This window comes from Pongo pygmaeus, chromosome 5, assembly GCF_028885625.2.
Source record: "Pongo pygmaeus isolate AG05252 chromosome 5, NHGRI_mPonPyg2-v2.0_pri, whole genome shotgun sequence".
Classification (NCBI taxonomy): domain Eukaryota; kingdom Metazoa; phylum Chordata; class Mammalia; order Primates; family Hominidae; genus Pongo; species Pongo pygmaeus.
In genome coordinates this window covers 112,143,150-112,163,086 of record NC_072378.2, presented here as the reverse complement: position 1 = coordinate 112,163,086, position 19,937 = coordinate 112,143,150, and the positions used below count along the sequence as shown (strand labels likewise).

Genomic DNA, 19,937 nt, shown 5'->3' with positions numbered 1-19,937 from the left:
AGCAACTGCCAAAAAATAACTATTAATGAGCAAAAGCTCACATCATATTATAACAAACCCCCATTTCATATTTAGCCTGTGAAATAATTTGAAAGATGCATTTGGACAGCTATCAATATGTTCTCATTTTGGCTTAAAGCTTTGATCAAATCTTTGTCTAAAATACAATTAATAACTCCTACACATTAATAATCTCACCCGTGACAGGAGTGATCTCTGAGCATTTTCTCCAAGTTAAGTATGTTATATAAAAGGCTGATCAAAGACAGTAGATTTGGATGCCTTGAATATCAAGTTACAATATTTAATGCTAAATATTAGCATTCTCGAGTCACTGTGGAAACCAGATGAGGATGAGAGCAGAGCAGGCTTTGTATTAGCCAGTTCCCATTCTGAAGACCCCGCATGGGAAGCAGAGAAGAGTGGTTTCCTCCTGTCTTTCTCCTTCATGGAATAGGTGGTGAGCTTCCATGCTCGCTGGGATTCACAGCATGAACACTAGCACGCTGCCTTTGAATGAGTCTCTCTTTCCATTTCAGGATCAGCCCTACCCTTTGCCCACAGTGCTCGCTCCCTTGCATTTCTAGTGCCCAGTCATCTCTCCCTGCTGCCTTGTTTCATCATGTTCTTCCTTTCAGAGATCAACAACAAGATGCTCTATTATGGGGAAGAGCATGAACTTAGCCCCAAGGAAATCTCTGAGAAGCTGGTGTTGGCCCAGAAGATGCTTGAGGAGATTAGACGCCGTCAACCATTTTTCACCCAACGGGAGCTCGTGGATGAGGAGGCAGATGAGGCTCACGAATGTAGGTGTATTCCTCTCATAGCTGACCCAGCACATGTTTGCCCTCTTTGTGGGTCCAAGAGCAGACATTAAACCTAGGGCAACATATAGTCAAAGCAATCAATTTCCAGTGTTCAGAACTATTTAGAATCTACATGTGGCCACAGGGAATCATTCAGGACAACTTGACTTTATAACCAAGATTTTTAGATTCAGGCCCAACTTTGAGCCCCTGAGAAACAGCTGAGATGCCACAAGGAATCTATAGCAGTTGGTGAAAAACGTATAAAACAGTAGAAGGAAGGCTAAAGGAAACCAATTCCCAGAACTACATTAAAAGAAATTTTATTGAGAAGGCAGGAATGCTACAAGCCCAGAAACATTCATGTTGTGAAGACCATGAATGACTTTAATATCTTCTAGCCTCCAGTGGAAATTTAACATTTCCTTCAGCAATGAGTGTAGGCACCAAACCACAGCAGTATTATTGAATCTATCACTTGATCACTGTATCAGTGATCAATTACTATTATAACAAGGTCCAGGCCGGGCGCGGTGGCTCATGCCTGTAATCCCAGCACTTTGGGAGGCCAAGGTGGGCGGATCACAAGGTCAGGAGTTCAAGACCAGCCTGGCCAGTGTGGTGAAACCCCATCTCTACTAAAAATACAAAAAAATAGCTGGGCGTGGTGGCATGTGCCTGTAGTCCCAGCTACTTCGGAGGCTGAGGCAGGAGAATCGCTTGAACCCGGGAGGCAGAGGTTGCAGTGAGCCGAGATTTCGCCACTGTGCTCCAGCCTGGTGACAGAGTGAGACTCCGTCCCAAAACAAAACAAAACAAAAACCACCCCAAATGTATTCATTTAAAACAATAACCATTTATTGCTCATGCTTTCATGGGTTGGCAATTCAGGTTGGACTCAACCTGGACAGCTCATCTCTGCTCCATGTGACATGTATTGGCTGAGCTCACTCAGATGTCTGGGGCTGGCTGGGAAGGCTGGGCCTCTCCCTCCATGTGGGGTCTTAACTCTACAAGGCTAGTCCAGGTTGTTCACGTAACAGCAGCTTTAAGAGGGCAAGAATGAAAAGCACACGGTCTCTTAAGCCTAGGCTTGGAGCTCAGCAATGTCACATCCATTTTACTGATCAAGACCAGCCCAGACTCAAGGAGTAGAGAGACAGACTCCACTCTTGATTGGAAGAGCCACAAACAAATGGTTTAATCTACACAATCAACGGAAGAAATCACAAATTTGCATATTATATTTTAGCTGCTGCTGATATCTCATAACACTGTTTAAATTCACCAATAACTCAAAATTATGGTAACTATTAGATCCACCTTTAGATCTTGTTAGTTAAGGGATTAGTAAAGAAGCATATACATTATTATATTATGTTTAGTTTTTAAATATATTAATCTCCTTTTAAGTTCTATATATTTTATTTTATGCATTTTAGAACACACTGTAAGAAGCGGTCTGAAGGCTTCATTCAATTACAAAGGGACTAATGACACAAAAAGGGTTAAAGGGCAGTAGGTCCTTTTCCTACAACTGTCACTATCAATTCTGCTAACAATTATTGTGGATACTGTAGAAACACATTATTGACATACAGGTTTATTATGGTGGCAAATATGTAAAGTCTTAGAAACAGTAAGAACCAAAGAAGAATCTCAGGCCCCAGTTCTGAGTCAGACTCAGAAAGGCTGGAGCTCAGATGTCAGTCAATGCCAGATGTTTCCAAACTTGTTCCCTCCTGTGGAATTTAACAAGGCTTCCCTGGAGAAGTGGGACCAATCACGTCTCCCACTCGGCCTCCTTCCACCTAGAATGCATTTTCCAACACTTTCTATACTCAGCCAGGAACTTTTGTGTTCTGCTTACAGTGATGGAAGAAAATCTCAACAAGACAAACTAATATTCCCTGAAGAAAACAGAAATTAACATATTCAACATATGTGCCTTTGAGCAGAGAATAAAAGACACATGCAAAGTTTAAGAATATCCTGTCATTGCCATTTAATCTTTTTTCCACCAAAATCATGGTTTGGATTTGACCCAGTAGGGCTAACTAAAAACGGTTGCCTAGAGAAACTACAGAAAATGAGTGGTTATGAACATCATTTTGCCTTATTACTGACAAGATAAGTTCGGTTATTTTTAATAGTAAAAACCATACTATACCCAAGTCCCCTTTACACAGTAAAATTATTAATAATCTGGATAATAATAAGCATAGTATAATGACATGGTTTTCACAAAAAGCACAACCTCTGTAGGAAAACTAATCAAACCCTTCTTTCAACTGACAGTTATCCAGGGACTCCCAAACCCTAAAAACTAGCATTTTTTGCTTCAAATCCAAAAGGTGGAGCTATTTTTGTGAACAATAACTGCAATCTCCATTGCTAAAGAAAGCATGGCCTGAGAATTTTGCAACTTTGCAAAATGCTGGGAGGAATGGGAGCAAACAGGAGAAAGCCACACTGAGCCTTTATCTCCATTTCTTCCCAGTATTGAGCCAGGCTGAGAGCTGGCAGCGGCTGCACAATGAGACCCGCACTCTGTTTCCTGTCGTCCTGGAGCAGCTGGATGACTACAATGCTAAGTTGTCAGATCTCCAGGAAGCACTTGACCAGGCCCTTAACCATGTCAGGGATGCCGAAGACATGAACAGGGCCACAGCAGCCAGGCAGCGGGACCACGAGGTACAGTGGACACTCACCATCAATGCATTTCAGCATCAGCAGTGTGGTGGTACACCAAGAAGGGGCAGTTGATACAAATTTTTAAAAAATATTAGTATATTTAAATAGTTATATTTTAAAATATTGGTGTATTTTTTGCTGCTATAAATTACTAACGTGTGTGTTCCTAAAATCAAGTTGAAACTAGGATAATTGTCTAGTTCTTGCTTTGATAAGAATGCAGTAGTTCTGGTGCTTGTGTCCATTGTGTATGATCTGCTGTTCTTGCAAGTGGGTAAGCAATGCATAGATTTTTTTACACTGAAAGCACTAGAAGGCCAAAGCATCTCAAAACCACGTGTTCTGGGTATGTGTAATTTTTGGAAAGGCACAATAAGCAGATCTCACAGTCTAGCTGGTCAGCAGCTGCAGGGATAAGGAGACTAATTGCCAAGGCCATGCAAATGCAAAGAGGAAGGTGAGGAGGATTCCCAGACATGATCATAGCTTGCAAAGATGGTCATCTCATGGGGCCAGAATTTGTGCATGCCCACACCTACAGAGCTGAGAACTGGTAGTGGTCATGTGTCCACTTCAAGCAATGCATGTATTCGCAGCCACCAGCATCAAGAGGGGCCATCTTTTGATAGGATGACACATGCATGTTCAAACATATTTTAAAAGATTAGGGAGAAAAGAATACTGTGAACAAATAGAAACCAATTATGAGCAAATTCACGAATTCAGTTATGTACTATTGTGACAAAAGCCACTTAAACTAGGCTCTCTAGCCTGATTTTCAGCCATCATTACCCCTCACTAAGAATCCTTGTAAAATTTCTTCCATAAAAGTTAATTACACTCATCACCACTATTTTCTAATGGGAGCAAACCCCTAGCCAATATTTTTTAGAATAATACAGTTGGGATAACATTTTTTTTTGTTAAATGAATGCATGATTATCTTATACAATAAAAGTATAACACAAAATACTGTTTTAAGATAGTCGCTGGGACTCGCCTTACCCTTGAAGTGTCCCCCTTTCCCTCCTCCACATCCAGTCCACCACAGGTTCCTCCCAGGTTTACTATCTGTCATGTTTTAGCTCTCTTCTTTCTTTTCCATTCCTCTACAACTTCTCTAGTTCTGGCTTTCACTGTTTCTCAACCAAAACAGTCTCCCCTTCTCTCTCCTCCATTCTTGCGTCCTTCCAAGCCATCCTCTCCACCCTGCCAGAGCAGCTCACCTTAGTCACAGTCTGACCGCAACTGCATGTGCTCATCAATCCTTTCATTTCTCCTCATCACCTGTAACAGTGCTTTTGACGCTGCAACTTGTGAGCCATTTCGCGGGTTAGAAAATAAGCTTCATGGGTTGTAACCAGTAGTTTTTAAAAAAAAAAAAAAAAAAAAGAGAGACAGATAAAAGGAAATGAAATCAAGGGAATAGAAAATATCGAAGTACACATATATAGTAAGGTGTGGTTTCATCACAGTTCTGCCTTATGTATGTGTACCAGGTTGCAACGTATAATTCACTATTAACCTCTGAAAGACACTATCCTGTGGACAGCCTATGCTCTTTCATGTGTCATTCAGGACTCCTTCTGATCTGACCCTACCAGCCTCCTCAGCCTCACCTCTTACTGTTCTCTTCCTCACACATTAGATTCAGGCAATATCACACTACCAGTAATCCCACCTGCCTGGCATGGAGACCGCTTTTTCTTTTCTACTCATCTGGCTAACCTCACTCATCTTTTAAGTCTTACCTTGGGCATTACTTCCTCCAGGAGACCTACCCTATACTCCAATCCCATAACATGTCTTGCACAGCTCTGTTTCTGAATTGTGATCATCTGCTAATGAATCTGTCTTCCTTACTGAACTCAGGACTCCAAAAAGTAAGGGAATCTGTCTTCTTTGTCTTTGAATCATGGAGCATTTAGCACAATGCCTGACACAAAGTAACAACTCAGTAAAAAATGTGTTGATGTAATGAAAACCTTAAGGACTTTCCATTTTGGGGATCCTGTAGTTTTGTCAGATTGTGCCCGTTTATTGAAGATGCGTTTTCAGTGCTAAGTAATAAGTGATTCTTCTCATCCTGAAAGATTTAAGCCCATACCCCTAGTCTGCAGGATAACACCATTCTAGTCCCAAAGAAGATTAAGAGCATTTAAGTAAGACAGAAACAACACTGCAACCTCATGCAACAATTCCCAGGGTTCACCAACGAAGACCCAGAACTGTGTTCAGTACTGCAAGCCCTGAAATGACAAGTGGACCTGCCAACCCAGACCGGTCCTGGTAGGACAAAGGCAAGCAATGGCCTGCAGGAGACCCCAGCCAGACCACAGCTGTGCCCTTAGCCACAGGGAGTAATGTTTATTGCTGAGAAAAAAGCAAGACCTATTATTAATACTACCGATAGTGATAAACTGTATTTGGTTCTCATTTTAGATTGTGAGTTCTCGATCTCAGCCAAGTGCTTTGTCTTCTACATAGCCTTGTGCTAGAGAACACATATGTTGTGTGTTAACGTGTTCAATTCTCTTCTGATTTATTTTTAGGAATAGATCTTACCTCCAAAAGTCCTTTGTAAATTTTATAATCAGGAAGGGGAGCACACAGTCAATGAACTGAGAACCAAAGTATCTGCATAGGCACAAACCAGCCGATTTGCTGGCGGTTGGTAAATGTCAGAGTGTGTGCAGAACACAGTGGACTTTGTAAATGTAGCAAGCAAGAGGACAGTGTTGCCTATATGAAGAGACTTCAGTTCTAAAAGTGAATGATTGCCAGAATAGCTTTTAAATAAACTTATACAGTTTTTTTTAAACTTCATGCATATGGCTACCAAAAATTTGGCATTTTTGATTGAGACAGATGGTGGTGCTCATTTTAACTTTACCAAACAGACCCTTCTACTGCGTACAAATGAACAGCATGAGCAAGATTTCAGGAAGGGAACAGCATAGCTGTTGAGGAATTTGAAAGTCCTGCTCCACCTCGGTTCTCCTTCCTCTTCCTGACCTTTGGATCTGGCATTAGCCACAGTTGCACCCCTTTTGCCCCATCTCCTCCCTCAGCGGCTTCACCCAATCTCACTGCTTCAGTCCTTAAAAGGGGTTTATCTGTGGGTCTGCATCCTTATTCAAAACTGAGCCCCACAGCACAACTTTCATATTTGTGTCTGTCTGCAGGAATAGCCACGTGGATTAGCCTTGCTATTACCTGCTGAAAATCAACACTTTTTCTCCTCCAATTTGCTTTCCTATTTTCTCATTCTTTCTCATTCTTGTCCAGGGTTCTCCTCTCCCTTCCAAGTCCCCAGGGTCTAAGTCAGCCCCTCCTGCTCTGGGTTCTCCAGTGATTTCTCCATTCCTTTGTGTCTCACTTGTGGATATTTTGGTCTGCCCCCTGCCTAGGCTCCCGGCTTCTCTCCCCTTGAGATTACTGCCAGATTCGATTTCAAGTTATCTCTAAATGTAAAGAAACTATGTAATCAACCTTCATCAAATGCCTTCAATGGCTTCCTACTTAAGAAAGGTAACTTCCTCAGCCACCCATGATCTGAGTCCATCTACTGTTCCAGTGGCATTTCTTGACTTTCCTACAAACTCTGCCTCTTAGCCGCTGGAGACCATGCACATTTTCTTCTTATTGCATTTGCTCATGGTGTCACCTTTGCTCATCTCTCTCATCCATGAGTACTTCTGTCTAGCCTTTAAGCCAGGTTAAGTGTCTCCCTCCGTAGAGTGCCTCGCCTACTCATTCGAGTCCAGTGGTTCCTGCAGTCTTATATCCTTTTGAGAATTCAGTGAAAACTATGAAATATGCAGGCACACAGACACACACAAAGACACACACGCACACACACACACATACATATCCCTGCCATGAGAAAAATGTGCAATTGTTCGCACGTATAAGATTGACAGGCAAGTTCAGGTAGTCCGCCTTAACCCTGGGTTAAGAACGCTGGCTCGGTGGCTCACACCTGTAATCACTGCACTTTGGGAGGCCAAGGCAGGTGGATCACCTGAGTTCAGGAGTTCAAGATCAGCCCAGTCAACATGGTGAAACCCTGTCTCTACTAAAAATACAAAAATTAGCCGGGCATGGTGGCGGGCACCTGTCATACCAGCTACTTGGGAGGCTGAGACAGGAGAATTGCTTGAATCCGGGAGGCAGCGGTTGCAGTGAGCTGAGATTGTGCCATTGCACTCTAGCCTGAGTGACAAGAGTGAAACTCCACCTCAAAAAAAAAAAAAAAAGAATACTAGCTGCCAGAAGGAGTCCTTCCTTCCTCTCCACTGGTGCAGCCATTGGTTGTATCACTGGAATGATCACCAGGCTTCATCACACTAAGCATATATTCTTCTATGTTCCTGTCTAGGAGTCACTCTTTTTTTTTTTTTTTTTGAGATGGAGTCTCGCTCTGTTGCCCAGGCTGGAGTGCAGTGGCACGATCTCAGCTCACTGCAAGCTCTGCCTCCTGGGTTCACGCCATTCTCCTGTCTCAGCCTCCCGAGTAGCTGGGACTACAGGCACCCGCCACCACGCCCAGCTAATTTTTTGTATTTTTAGTAGAGATGGGGTTTCACCGTGTTAGCCAGGATGGTCTCCATCTCCTGACCTTGTGGTCTGCCCACCTCGGCCTCCCAAAGTGGTGGGATTACAGGCGTGAGCCACCACGCCCGGTGGAGTCACTCTTGATTGCTGAATGCATAACTGTGTGTGTGTGTGTGTGTGTGTGTGTGTGTGTGTGTGTGTGTGTGTGTGATGGTATGCATCTAGTCTAACACCACTAGACCGCGAGCATCCAAGGGCGGCACTCCGGCCTTGCGCAAATTATATCTTCCTAGCACCAAACATGATAACTTGCATTTGTTACATCTGTTGATGAAGAGATGGATGGACAAATGCTTGGAGCACTCTCAAGTAATACAGATTTGATTTATGTACACTGGTTCTTCATGATTACAAATACTCATTTATTTCATATTAACTTGGACTTCTAAATTACTAAACACTACTTTCACCATTCTTTTGCATACTTTTGCAAAATATCATGAAATTTTAATTCCTTCCAACAAAATTTAAAATCCAATGTTTTATTTATAGTCTTTCCTACGACAAATAGATTTGAATGGATCTGACCTTACTGGAATTTGACTCTGTGTTTTAGAAAACAAACTTAAGTGGGTTTGTTGTTGTTGTTGTTTTGAGACACAGTCTTACTCTGTCACCCAGGCTGGAGTACAGTGGCACAATCTTAGCTCACCACAACCTCCACCTCCTGGGTTCAAGCAATTCTGTTGCCTCAGCCTCCCGAGTAGTTGGGATTACAGGCATGCGCCACCACACCTGGCCCAAATTTAATTGTTTTAATTTTACATTTCACTATTATACCTACAGCATGGGCTAGAAAAGAATAATCCCCAAATTTCAGTTATCATACAAAACCAAAAAAGTACCCACAGAGCTTAATCATTTTGACATGTGCCAACAGTAGCCATACAACTAGCAATTACATTATTTTGTCATCTTTCCTCTAACCCCAAAGGGTAACAGAATGATTAAAACCTTATCAGATGAACATGAGATTGTATAGTTTAAAAGTAAGTAAAATACTCCTTCAAAAGCACTGTTTAGGGATTATTATATACCCAAGCTTTACCTTCCCAGGACTGTTTTTTGTTGTTTTTGTTGTTGTTGTTGTTGCTGTCGTTGTTTTTGACCATGGAACTTTTTCTATTTTTTTGCATATGTAATATGCACAATGAAGCATGCTGAATAGTGACAATTATGTCATTTTCATAATTATCAGTTTTCAACATTTTACTTTGTTCAAGTTGACCACTTTTCTGTGGAAATATATTTGTTTCAAAGCTAATTTTTTCATTTCTGTCTAATGCTATATATGGTAAGTGGGAGAAACTCATTAACTTGAAGCATATTGTTTTTCATCTACTGCAAATAAGCTTATATACAGTGCTATTAGCACACAGCTTTGAAGTTTGTCTCTGACTTCAGGGTGTTAGCAGTGTTCTCCCGCAGTCACCCAGAGAGAACTTACAGAAGGGGTAAAGAACACTGTAAAAGGAAAACAGTTCTGTGAGAGGTAAATAATAACCAACCTTTTTTCAACTCCCTTCTTTTACATACTTTAATACACATATTTTACAGTATTGCTTTTGTCCACAGCTATATAACTCCCAGTCTTTGTAAAGATAAGGATAATTGATCTGAGATAGTCACACTGTATTAGGCTTGATGGATATTCAGGGGAAATTGATTCTTTAAAAATGTTCTTGCATTAAGAGGATGTTCAAATGTGATTCTTTTCTGTCTCTAGACCTACATCTACCCCATAGCAACATATTTGGAGAAGATGGATTCCATTCTTCCTTTTCACTAAGTCAGGAAAGACTGCAGAGAGTAAAAAAGGACACTAAGATGAACTTAAAAAGTTTTAAAGTATTTCCTTCTCTATCTAGGCTTCTATAATTATTTCTATGATATCCTAGATTACACTATAATGTATATTTCAAATGTAACTTAAGTTACTGTTTCTAAGGTAACTTCAACTCACTTTTCACTCAAATTGTAAAATGAGTCTTTTACTTTTCCCTCCTAAAGTTTCTTTCTATGTTTCTTTCAAACTCTAAACTCATTGGAAGCCCCATAATATTTCTTCAGAATCACAATGTCCCTGCCTCTAGAACCTAAAAGTGAAGGTAGAAATTAAAGTACTCATCAAAACATGTATTAGTATTTACTTTCCCTTCTCAAAACATCTGAGCATTTACAATGAAGAGCTCTGAGTGGTATGAAGCAAGATTAAAAGTTGATGCTTTAATAGTAGGGCCATTTTTAATTTTTAAAGGGACATTAATTAAGATTATTTTTGTATATTCTCTGTTCCTGTCAAATGGGCTGTTTGTGTCAGGCCCAAGGCTGGCACATGGTAAATACTTTTTGAATTAATTCATATTCCAATCACTGCAAACAGAGAGCCTGTGTTCAATCCTTTCTCCATAGTCCTCCTTTATATTCTGGGAAAAAGAGACAAATGCCCTCTCTAAGGCGCTAGCTCTCTTTGCAATGATGGTGTTATAATGATCCTCCCTGCGTCTAATCTCCCAAGATTCTTACTGTTGTTATCTCCGTATTATAAATGAGAAAGCAGCATCAAACAGGTAGCATTCCCCGAAGGCACACAGCAAAGATGGAGCTGGGATATGAACCGAGATTTGTCTGAGTCCAAAGAGAGCAAGTTGACATTTACTGCTCTCCCCAACGCTTTCCCTAAAGACATATTCACTTCACTCTCCCTTACTCTTCCTTCCTGCAGAAACAACAGGAAAGAGTGAGGGAACAATTGGAAGTGGTGAACGTGTCTCTGAGCACATCTGCGGACTCTCTGACAACACCTCGGCTAACTCTTTCAGAACTTGATGATATAATAAAGGTAAGGACGCACATGACTTGTTCAGGTTTGTATTTCTGGCAGGTTACAACAGCAGCTCAGTGTCACAGAATAATAATGAATTCAAATCTATCCAGTGAGCAGGCATTATAAAGATCAGATGACTGAATGTTTTAGTTTCTTGCACCGTACGACGGCCACTAGCCACATATGACTACTTAAATTTAAATTACTTAAAATTAAATAAAATTAAAATTTTAATTCTTCAGTCACATTAGCCACATTTCAAGTCCTCAGCAGCCACATAGCTAGCAGCTACTATATTCAGTGGCACAAGCATTGTGCAGAAACAGGCATTGTGCCACTGAATATAGTGGAACTTCTTGCAGAGAGTTCTATTGAAAGTGCTGCTCTCGATCCATCCTACTCACTCTTCACTCATAAAGTTGTGTTTGATAAATCTGGCATTCAAAATCAATAAAAGTCACATTTTGTAAAAGTAGAAAATTTCCAATAAAATGCAGTGAACCGAATTGTCATGAAATTACTCTCAGCTCATTTTTATTACCTTTCTAAAGATATCACTTTAAGGTCATTTGATTGTCATCTCATCCTTTGACTATTTCAGCACCTAACTGTCTTTCTCTCCAGGCTGACTCCCATCACTATCCTTGGTGACAGCAAAATCCATATGGATGAAGTCACCGACTCTCTGACCTCCAGCTCCTTGAACTTGCCCTTTCCAGCAAGCTTATCCTCCAGTCCACCTCTGTTATCCCACCTATGGCCATACCCAGATCTTGCCCTCAGTAACAGTACCTCCTCCCAAACCCTAGTTTCAAGCACCTCCCTCCCGGAGCACCATCTCCTATCTCACTCACTCTAGAATGCCCACTCCAGTAATTCTCTGGCCACATGGAGACCTCCCTGCCTTTTTTACCCTACCCCTCTCATGTGCTTTCTTCCCTCCTTAAGCAGCTCAAATTATCAACATAATCATTCTTTCAAAATACCCTTAACTACCATATCTGCCTGTTCCTCTGTTGCACCTACCTGAGATTTCTGACTCATCCCCAGCACCATGGCCATACCAGAGCAGCTGCATGCGACTGGTGGGAACCCACTTCCCATGCTATCAGCTCTGCCTGGTGACTTGGCTTCCTGCTTTCTGAAAAATTAGAAACAAACAGAAGAGAACTCCCTTCATCCTTCTTCCCCAAATCCGCCGGCCAGCCTGCATCTGCACCCACAACCTCTGCCTCCCCTCCGTTATAAGCATTCCTTCTCCTGCCCGGCCCCTTCCTGTGCTCCGAACCCCATCCTTCCTCACCTTGAAAACAGGTTGCAGGGTTTCACTCCTCAACTTATGCCCTCTTTCTTCTGAATCATCCAGTTCTTATTCTTTACTTAATCATTACCATCAGCATACAAACGTGCTGTACTATCTCCTATCTTTTAAATATCAAAAGAAAAAAGCCCTGTAAAAAAAATCTTTTACAAAGCTTGCATCCCCTCTAACTTCTGCCCTACCATTCTGCTCAGCTTCACAGCAAAATGTCTCAAGAGTGACTTATCATTGCTGTTCCTACCTCCTAGACTCCCACTGTCCCCTATAGTCGGCCGTTTCTGAAGGGGGTTCCATCCCCTTCACTGAGACTGTTCCTGTCCAGGTCACCAGCGACCCGCCTGTAGCGAAAACTGGGGTCGCCTGTCTCTCCCGGGCTTTCTCAGCCCTCCCTCCTCTAAACACCAGGTGGCGCCCTTGTCCCGGCTGCTCTGGTACGGCTCACGGCTTCTCCCCTGGCTGGCGGTTTCTTCCCAGCCCCCTTTGCTAGCCTCGCCTCTGCACACCCTCTAAGTGGTCAATATTTTAGGCTCTGCAGGCCACGTACAACCACTGTCTCTTATTTTTTTCTGGTTTTTGTTTGTTTTAAATTTTTTTTACAACCGCTTAAATATGTAAGATGTATTCTCAGCTCCGGGCTATATAAAAACAGGCTTTGGTTGGGTGCAGTGGCTCATGCCTCTAATCCCAGCACTCTGGGAGGCCAGGGTTGGGGGAGAGTGCTTGAACCCAGGAGTTCAAGACCAGCCTGGGCAACATAGTGAGACCCCCATCTCTACAAAAAAAGAAAATTTTTTTTTAATTAGCTAGGCATGGTGGTGCATGCCTACAGTCCCGGCTGCTCAGGAGGCTGAGATGGGAGGATCACCTGAGCCCGGGAAGTGGAGGCTGCAGTGAGCCGTGATGGTGCCTCTGCACTCCAGCCTGGGTGACAAGGTGAGACGCTGTCTCAAAGAAAAAAAAAGATTTGAGCTGCACTTGACACTGGGCCATGTTGATCTCTGCTCTGGATAATGAATGGCTCTATGCTTGGTCCTAGGCCTTCTTTTCTACCTATACTCTCTCCCTAGCTGATCTCATTGACTCCCTTGGCTTTAAAGAACAATTATACACTGATGATTACACAATTATACCTCCAGCTATGACACCTCCACGAAGTTCCAATCTCCTATATCCTAGCGCTTACTTGACATTTTCAAGTCAGAACTCAGTACAATTGTAATAAAGTCACAATCTCATCTACCATGTATTAGTAATAGACATACCAAACTTGACATGTCTTAAATAAAACCCACTCCTTCCCCAGTCTTCCCCATCTCAATAAATGGCACAACCCAATTGCTCAAATCAAAACTCCAGAGTCGAGTCACTACTGCTTTCTCCTTTCTCCTTATCTCTAAAATGAATCTTGATTTCTTTCTTTTTTATTTTCTTTCTTTTTTTTTTTTTTTTTTTTTTTTTTTTGAGACGTGGCTTCATCCTTGTTGCCCAGGCTGGAGTGCAATGGTGTGATCTCGGCTCACTGCAACCTCTGCCTCCTGGGTTCAAGCAATTCTCTTGCCTCAGCTTCCCGAGTAGCTGGGATTACAGGCGTCCACCACCATGCCCAGCTAATTTTTTGTATTTTTAGTAGAGATGGATTTTCACCATGTTGGCCAGGCTGGTCTCGAACTCCTGACCTCAGATGATCTACCTGCCTTGGCCTCCCAGAGTGCTGGGATTACAGGCGTGAGCCACCACACCGGGCCTTGAATCTTGATTTCTGAACACTTTCCTTGTCTCTACTGCTGCTCTTTGGTCCAAGTCACCTCATCTACAGTTTAAATTGCCACCAGAGCCTTCTAGCTGATCCAACTGTCTCCACTCTTGTCCTTCAAGACATACTCTCTATGCAGCAGAACAATCCTTTAAAAACATAACCAACATTATTTCTACTATAGACACTCCCCAGTGGCACTTAAAGTAAGAAACAAGCTCATTTTGTCATGGCCCGTGAGACCCTACATGACCCAGCTCAGACCAGCTTCTCTGACCACATACCCAACTCTCTTCTCACTCACTGCACTCCAGCCCAACAAACTCCTCTCTATTTTTCAAACATACCATACTTATTTCCTGCCTCGGGATCTCTGCACCTGCTGCCCTCAGATCTTCAAATGGCTGGTGTCCTTATGACCCTTACATCCAAATGAACCCCTTACCCCACTCACTCCTCATCCCACCCCACCTGTCATATGTTATTCAAAATGTCTTTTACTCCCTGAAATTAGCTTGTTTGCTTGTTTGATCACTTGTTTATTATCTGTATCTCTCCCACTAAACTGTAAATTCCTTGAAAGTGGAGACTGTGTTCAAAGGTATTCTACCTCCTAAAAGAGTGCCTGGTCCGTAATGGGCACACAGGGAATATTTGTTGATTGAATGAATGAGTAAAAGTGGTAAGTCCATGGTCTATTTTCCACTTATACAATTAAAAACATTTTTTTCAAAGTATTGTTCCCCAGATGACCAACCAAAATGGCTAGAGGTTTAATACCGCCTCCATAAAAGTAAACCCTTTGTACTACAAACCCTTTGTGCTACATTCTGGGATTACAAAAATAAGTTAAACTCAGTTCCTGCCTCCTAGGATTGTATGATATGATGAGTTAAATAATCACTTAAAATTATTACAATCATTTGACACATGAATGAGTAATAAAAACACATGGCAACACTTAACTCATCCTGAGGAGGTTAGGGATGGCCTCAAAAAGGAAGTGATATTTGAGCTGAATTTGAAAGGAGGAGTAGAGCTTTCCAGGTAGATTAGACAGAAAATAAAAGAAAATTATTCCAGAAAGGGAAAATATATGCAAAGGTAAGAGACCAGAAAAAATTGTGGGGCATTAAAACAACAACCAGTTGGTCAAGGTTAGACCATGGGATATAGCAGGTTGGGTGTCATGAGAATTGATGAAATTGGTGAGAGAAGAGTGGTCAGCTGATGATGTCATGCTTAGAAATTGGACTCATTCCTGCAAAGCAACTGGCTGATTCTGAGAAGGGAAATAACATGGTCAGATTTTCTTAATAGGAAGATTACCTTTCCTGCAAGCTAGTAAAGAATGGATTAGAATACTCAAAGACTTCGCTCAGAGAAGGAAGTGAGATCACTCAGGGGAGAGGAAAGTGCTGGGAATCAAACGCCAACTTTCACGGTCTCTTTCCTGGTCAGGGAAAGAGGAGACCCAGGAGATAGCATAGTCACAGAAGCTAGGAAAAGAAAAGAGTTTTAAGCAAAGACAGTGACCAACACTGTAGCAAACCACAGATGGATCCAGTAAATAAGGATGGGAAAATGTCAAGTGGATCTGGCGATTTGGGGCCAGGTGTTGGTGATCTTGGCAAGAAACATTTCTGTAAAGTGCACTGTGTCAAAGCAAGAGAAAAAGCTAGAAGGGAGCCTAAAGTGAAAGAATAAGGTTTTTTGTTTGTTTGTTTGTTTTGTTTTTTGATGGGAGATACTTGAGCATGTTTATATCTGAGAAGAGTCAGTAGCTAGGAAGCAAGAATGAATAACGGGGTTACCAAGACAATGGGGCAGCATGCTTTATACAGAAAATGAACACTTTTCCTCTTAAAATTGGAGCAAAATTTATGTGTAGGTGTAGCCATAAATACATCTATAGAGTTTGCGGGGAAGGGCTGGGGGCTGGTTGCAAAAAGCTGGGGAAATACCTGTTCATTGGTTTTGGAGTCTCTGAGGGAGTTAACCAATAAATAGTGCCCCTTTCCAGAATCCAAGTTCTAAACAGCTGGAAACATAAATAAAATAGTAAATACAGAGACCAAGGAGGTTGCCTTATTTCTGAAGCAGCTAAGCAGCAGGCATGGTTTAGGTCTCTTAGCCAAGTGGGGTAGCTGACGTTCAGTCCCAGTATTAGGCAGCTGTGCCCACCCAGACAGGCAACACCGTAAGGCTTAGATGGGGGTTCTGCCCAGAATAGTTTTAACATGGAGGAACACAGGAAAACTCAGGCTTTCTGCTGGCAGCTTGCTCCCAGGACGAAGAAGGGTGGAGTTGAGCAGAGCCTATAGAGTTATTCTTCCCAAATTTACCCATCAAATCAACCACTCCCCTCTTACAGGAGTAGAGGGAGGAAAGGGGTAGAGAGGTCTGGAGTTTCACTCACTGGGCTCCCTGCATATAGAGGAGACATCAGAAGTGTGGAAGAAGTGTCCCCCACTAACAGTTATGACCTCCAAATAAAAAAGAAAATAAGGTGATCTGTTTAGAATCAGATGGGGGTGGGTGAAGGAAGTGTTGGCTTAGGAATCATGACAATGTTTAGATTCACTATTTGGGTGACTAGGAGAACAAATCTCTTTGCAGCATTGAGGGGCCAGCCAAGGCTGAAACTCACGGGTTTGCAGGAACATCCGCCTACACAGTTGCACGATCTTTAAGCAAAATCGTAGGTCTGTGGTTGGATTAAAAACCAAGAGAGCCTGTGTTACAAGGTGATTTTCAGGAAGTAGTCAGTCACCTGAAAGGTAGCTGAAAGGTCAGATGAAAACTGAATGATGTCCATTAGATTTAGTAACTTAGATGTAATTAAGTTAACTTCTCTTTTGGTAGAGTAATGGAGTAGAAATCAGACAGGACTAGGTCAAAATAGGGAATATAAAGTGAGAGAAAATAGAGACAACATATATAAACAACTACCATTTTTTGAAATATGTTGCTATGAAGAGAGCAGAAAAGTATTGTAGTAACATTAGGGACATGTGTGGATAACTGAAAGTTTTAGTTTAGTTTAGTTTTTAGGTCTGAAATGGTAGAGCATTTCTGGGTTGTGAATGCTAGGGAAGCAATCAGTACAGAAGAAAGAGCTGGCAATGAGGGATAAATAGACATCTACTTATAGCATTTTAGACTTATGTGGTCCTGCACTGAAATTTACTGACCTTCATAATAAGAAAGAATAGAGATTATCCTTTGGTGCTTAGGAAAAACGTTTTAAGTTCTTCTAAATTCAATTTATTTATTAAAATTTTTTTTTCTTTAGAATGCGTCAGGGATTTATGCAGAAATAGATGGAGCCAAAAATGAACTACAAGTAAAACTATCTAACCTAAGTAACCTCAGCCATGATTTAGTCCAAGAAGCTATTGACCATGCACAGGAACTTCAACAAGAAGCTAATGAATTGAGCAGGTAATATCCTGGTTTTAGAAATGCAAATATCTACATGGGGTGAATAAAATATTACTATTCAATTCCATATGTTAGAGCTACTGGGATACAATTTTACCACGTTGATTAAGGTTGGGTATGCTTATGTGTTGGTATGTTGGTTGGTTGGTTTGTTGGTTGGTTGGTTGGTTGGTTGGTTGGTTGGTTGGTTGGTTGGTCCATCTGAGAGTCCATCATTGTTCATTGCAATTGTTTGGGGGAGCTGGTCTTTTTTATTTTAAAAAAATCTGTCATATTAAAGGCCTGGGTTCTGGAAAGAAGGGGGTGTCTGTTCCACAATTATTAGTAGGATGACCAAAGACGTTTTGGTTAGGGGCATAAATATTGTATAAAACATTATCAAATAAATCAGATCCCTTTAGAAGGTCTAATTCTAACATTACCTATTTATTTCATAGACAGCATTATCTTTCCACACCCAAGTGTCTTAAGTAAAGCTGGTCGGGAATTGGCAATATAACTGACTTCTGATAAATACTTCACAGTGCCCAGCAGGAACTATTTGATTTCAACATCTGTTAAGAGAAAATCAATTGGCAATTTTCCTCCCAGCACCTAGAATAGAGTCACACACCTCTTGGACACTCAATTAATGTTAACTGAAAAGTACTGAAAGATCAGAATGGAATTCATGATCCTGAAATAATAGGCAAATAATGAGATAATTACAGAGAAAGACTAGGAAAAAAGGACCAGTAAAGGTCATGAATAAAATAAGAACCAATATTAACTTCTGTTCAAAATACAAATCACCTTCTTATTCTTGATTGCCAAAATTTTCAAACACTCTTCCAAATCTCCTATGAAGAGAGAAAAAAAGAAAGAGAGAGGTCATGTAAAATCTTGATGTGTCAGTGGGTGAGACAGTGCCATATCCCGCTTGGTATCATGGCCCTAGAAAAATGAGCTTTTGATGAAGGCAATAAAATGGAGCTTAGAAAAAACACTATTTTGATAATATACTATATTAGCAGAATGTTGTTTTTGAGATCCATCTTATGGCTCTCTTCATTATTCTTTTGTCATTTTGTAACTACATCCCATTCATTGGGATTCCAAAATATAACTTCTGTGTATAATGCCACTCTGCAGCAAACAGTGTTCCAGCATGATTCTAAGACAGTTACTACATGCTTTACATGAAACATGATCCAAAATATCAATCACCCTCAAGTCTTTTTGTATTTAGAATATTTCTGACTATATATTCATGAAAGCATTTCAACTTAGAGACATCTTCATTCAAATTGTGAATATCCTTCCACATCTGTCTGGTGTACACAATGATTTACGTGCTATGCTGGAACAAAGATAAACAAAATTCATTAAGAAGCTTCCATTTCAATAGCACATGTTTAATTTGAATACTGAGGTAGTACTTGTTCTGTGCCTAGTAATTAAAAGCAAAGTAATAAAGGCTTTGTTTCATGCTCTTTGGTACATCTTACCACTCTCACCAGCAAAATTTTAAAATATTAATAAATATTTGTAACATTTTGTTTCTTTTGTCCCTTTTTTTAAAAATGTTTTCTTGTTTGCCTTCCCCAGCTTTTGCTATCTGAGGCCATTTTCTCAGAAGGGGTTGTGGGGAGGAACAGGTAGTGAGTATTTAGATTAGACTCCCCTCTGTAGAGCAGAGCCCCATGACTTCTACAGGCCCTAGGCACTTTTGCCTTGGTGGGTTCCTTTCTCCATAGAAAAATTAAAACCTTTATTTCATGTCTGCATTGGTATAAAGATTAATACCATTATTATTGTTATCCTCATTTTCTTCTTCTGATTGAAAAAAATGAAAATGAAAACGCTGTGCCTAATGGATGAGTCAGCCCTTCTGTAGAGGAGGTAGAGTGATGATAGACTTGGTTAACAGAGAGGGAAGTAGCCAAAGAAATATAGAGAAAGTCCTTCTAAGGGAGCACACAGGGACTGGAACTGGATGCAGGAGATTGAGGAACAATTACCGAGCTCAACAGGTCAGGCGGTTTGAAGATAGGAGCCAGTGTGAGATCTGCAATATTATATACTGGAAGGTCCAGAAGAGGACCTTCTGGAAGTTACTGACAAATGAGGTGATGATATTAATCATCGATGTTTGGGACTGAGAAAAAAAATAAAGAATTGGTGGATTTAAAACTGAATAAAATTAAGACAAAGGATTTAGATGAACTGCGGAAGTGGAGGTTAGAGTTTATATTACGGAGGCAGTAGAAGTATTTGTCAATAAAATAAATTATGCAGGTACATGTAGAGTTTTAAAATCCCAATTCAGGAAATGGTGTAGGTATAATAATAAACCCTGATGATTACCAGATGCCAGGCATGGTATACCAAGCATTTCTATATTTTATTCCTGTTATATCTCACATTATTAGCCCCTGTGTGCAAGTGTGCAAGTACCCTGCGTGATGGGTACTCAGTAAATGTTGGATGAACGTT

At 41.1% G+C, this 19,937-nt stretch overlaps 1 protein-coding gene across 9 annotated transcripts in view; it reads left to right on the top strand.

Moving 5' to 3' along the window:
• LAMA4 (laminin subunit alpha 4) overlaps positions 1-19,937 on the top strand; it is a 151,523-nt gene that overhangs the window by 84,221 nt on the left and 47,365 nt on the right. For all 9 annotated transcript variants that reach the window (XM_054493497.2, XM_063666504.1, XM_063666503.1 and 6 more), the window contains exons 11-14: positions 639-806; positions 3,307-3,500; positions 10,843-10,959; positions 17,314-17,462. In XM_054493497.2, the coding sequence (XP_054349472.2) occupies positions 639-806; positions 3,307-3,500; positions 10,843-10,959; positions 17,314-17,462 (628 nt within the window). The remainder of the gene's footprint in view (positions 1-638; positions 807-3,306; positions 3,501-10,842; positions 10,960-17,313; positions 17,463-19,937) is intronic.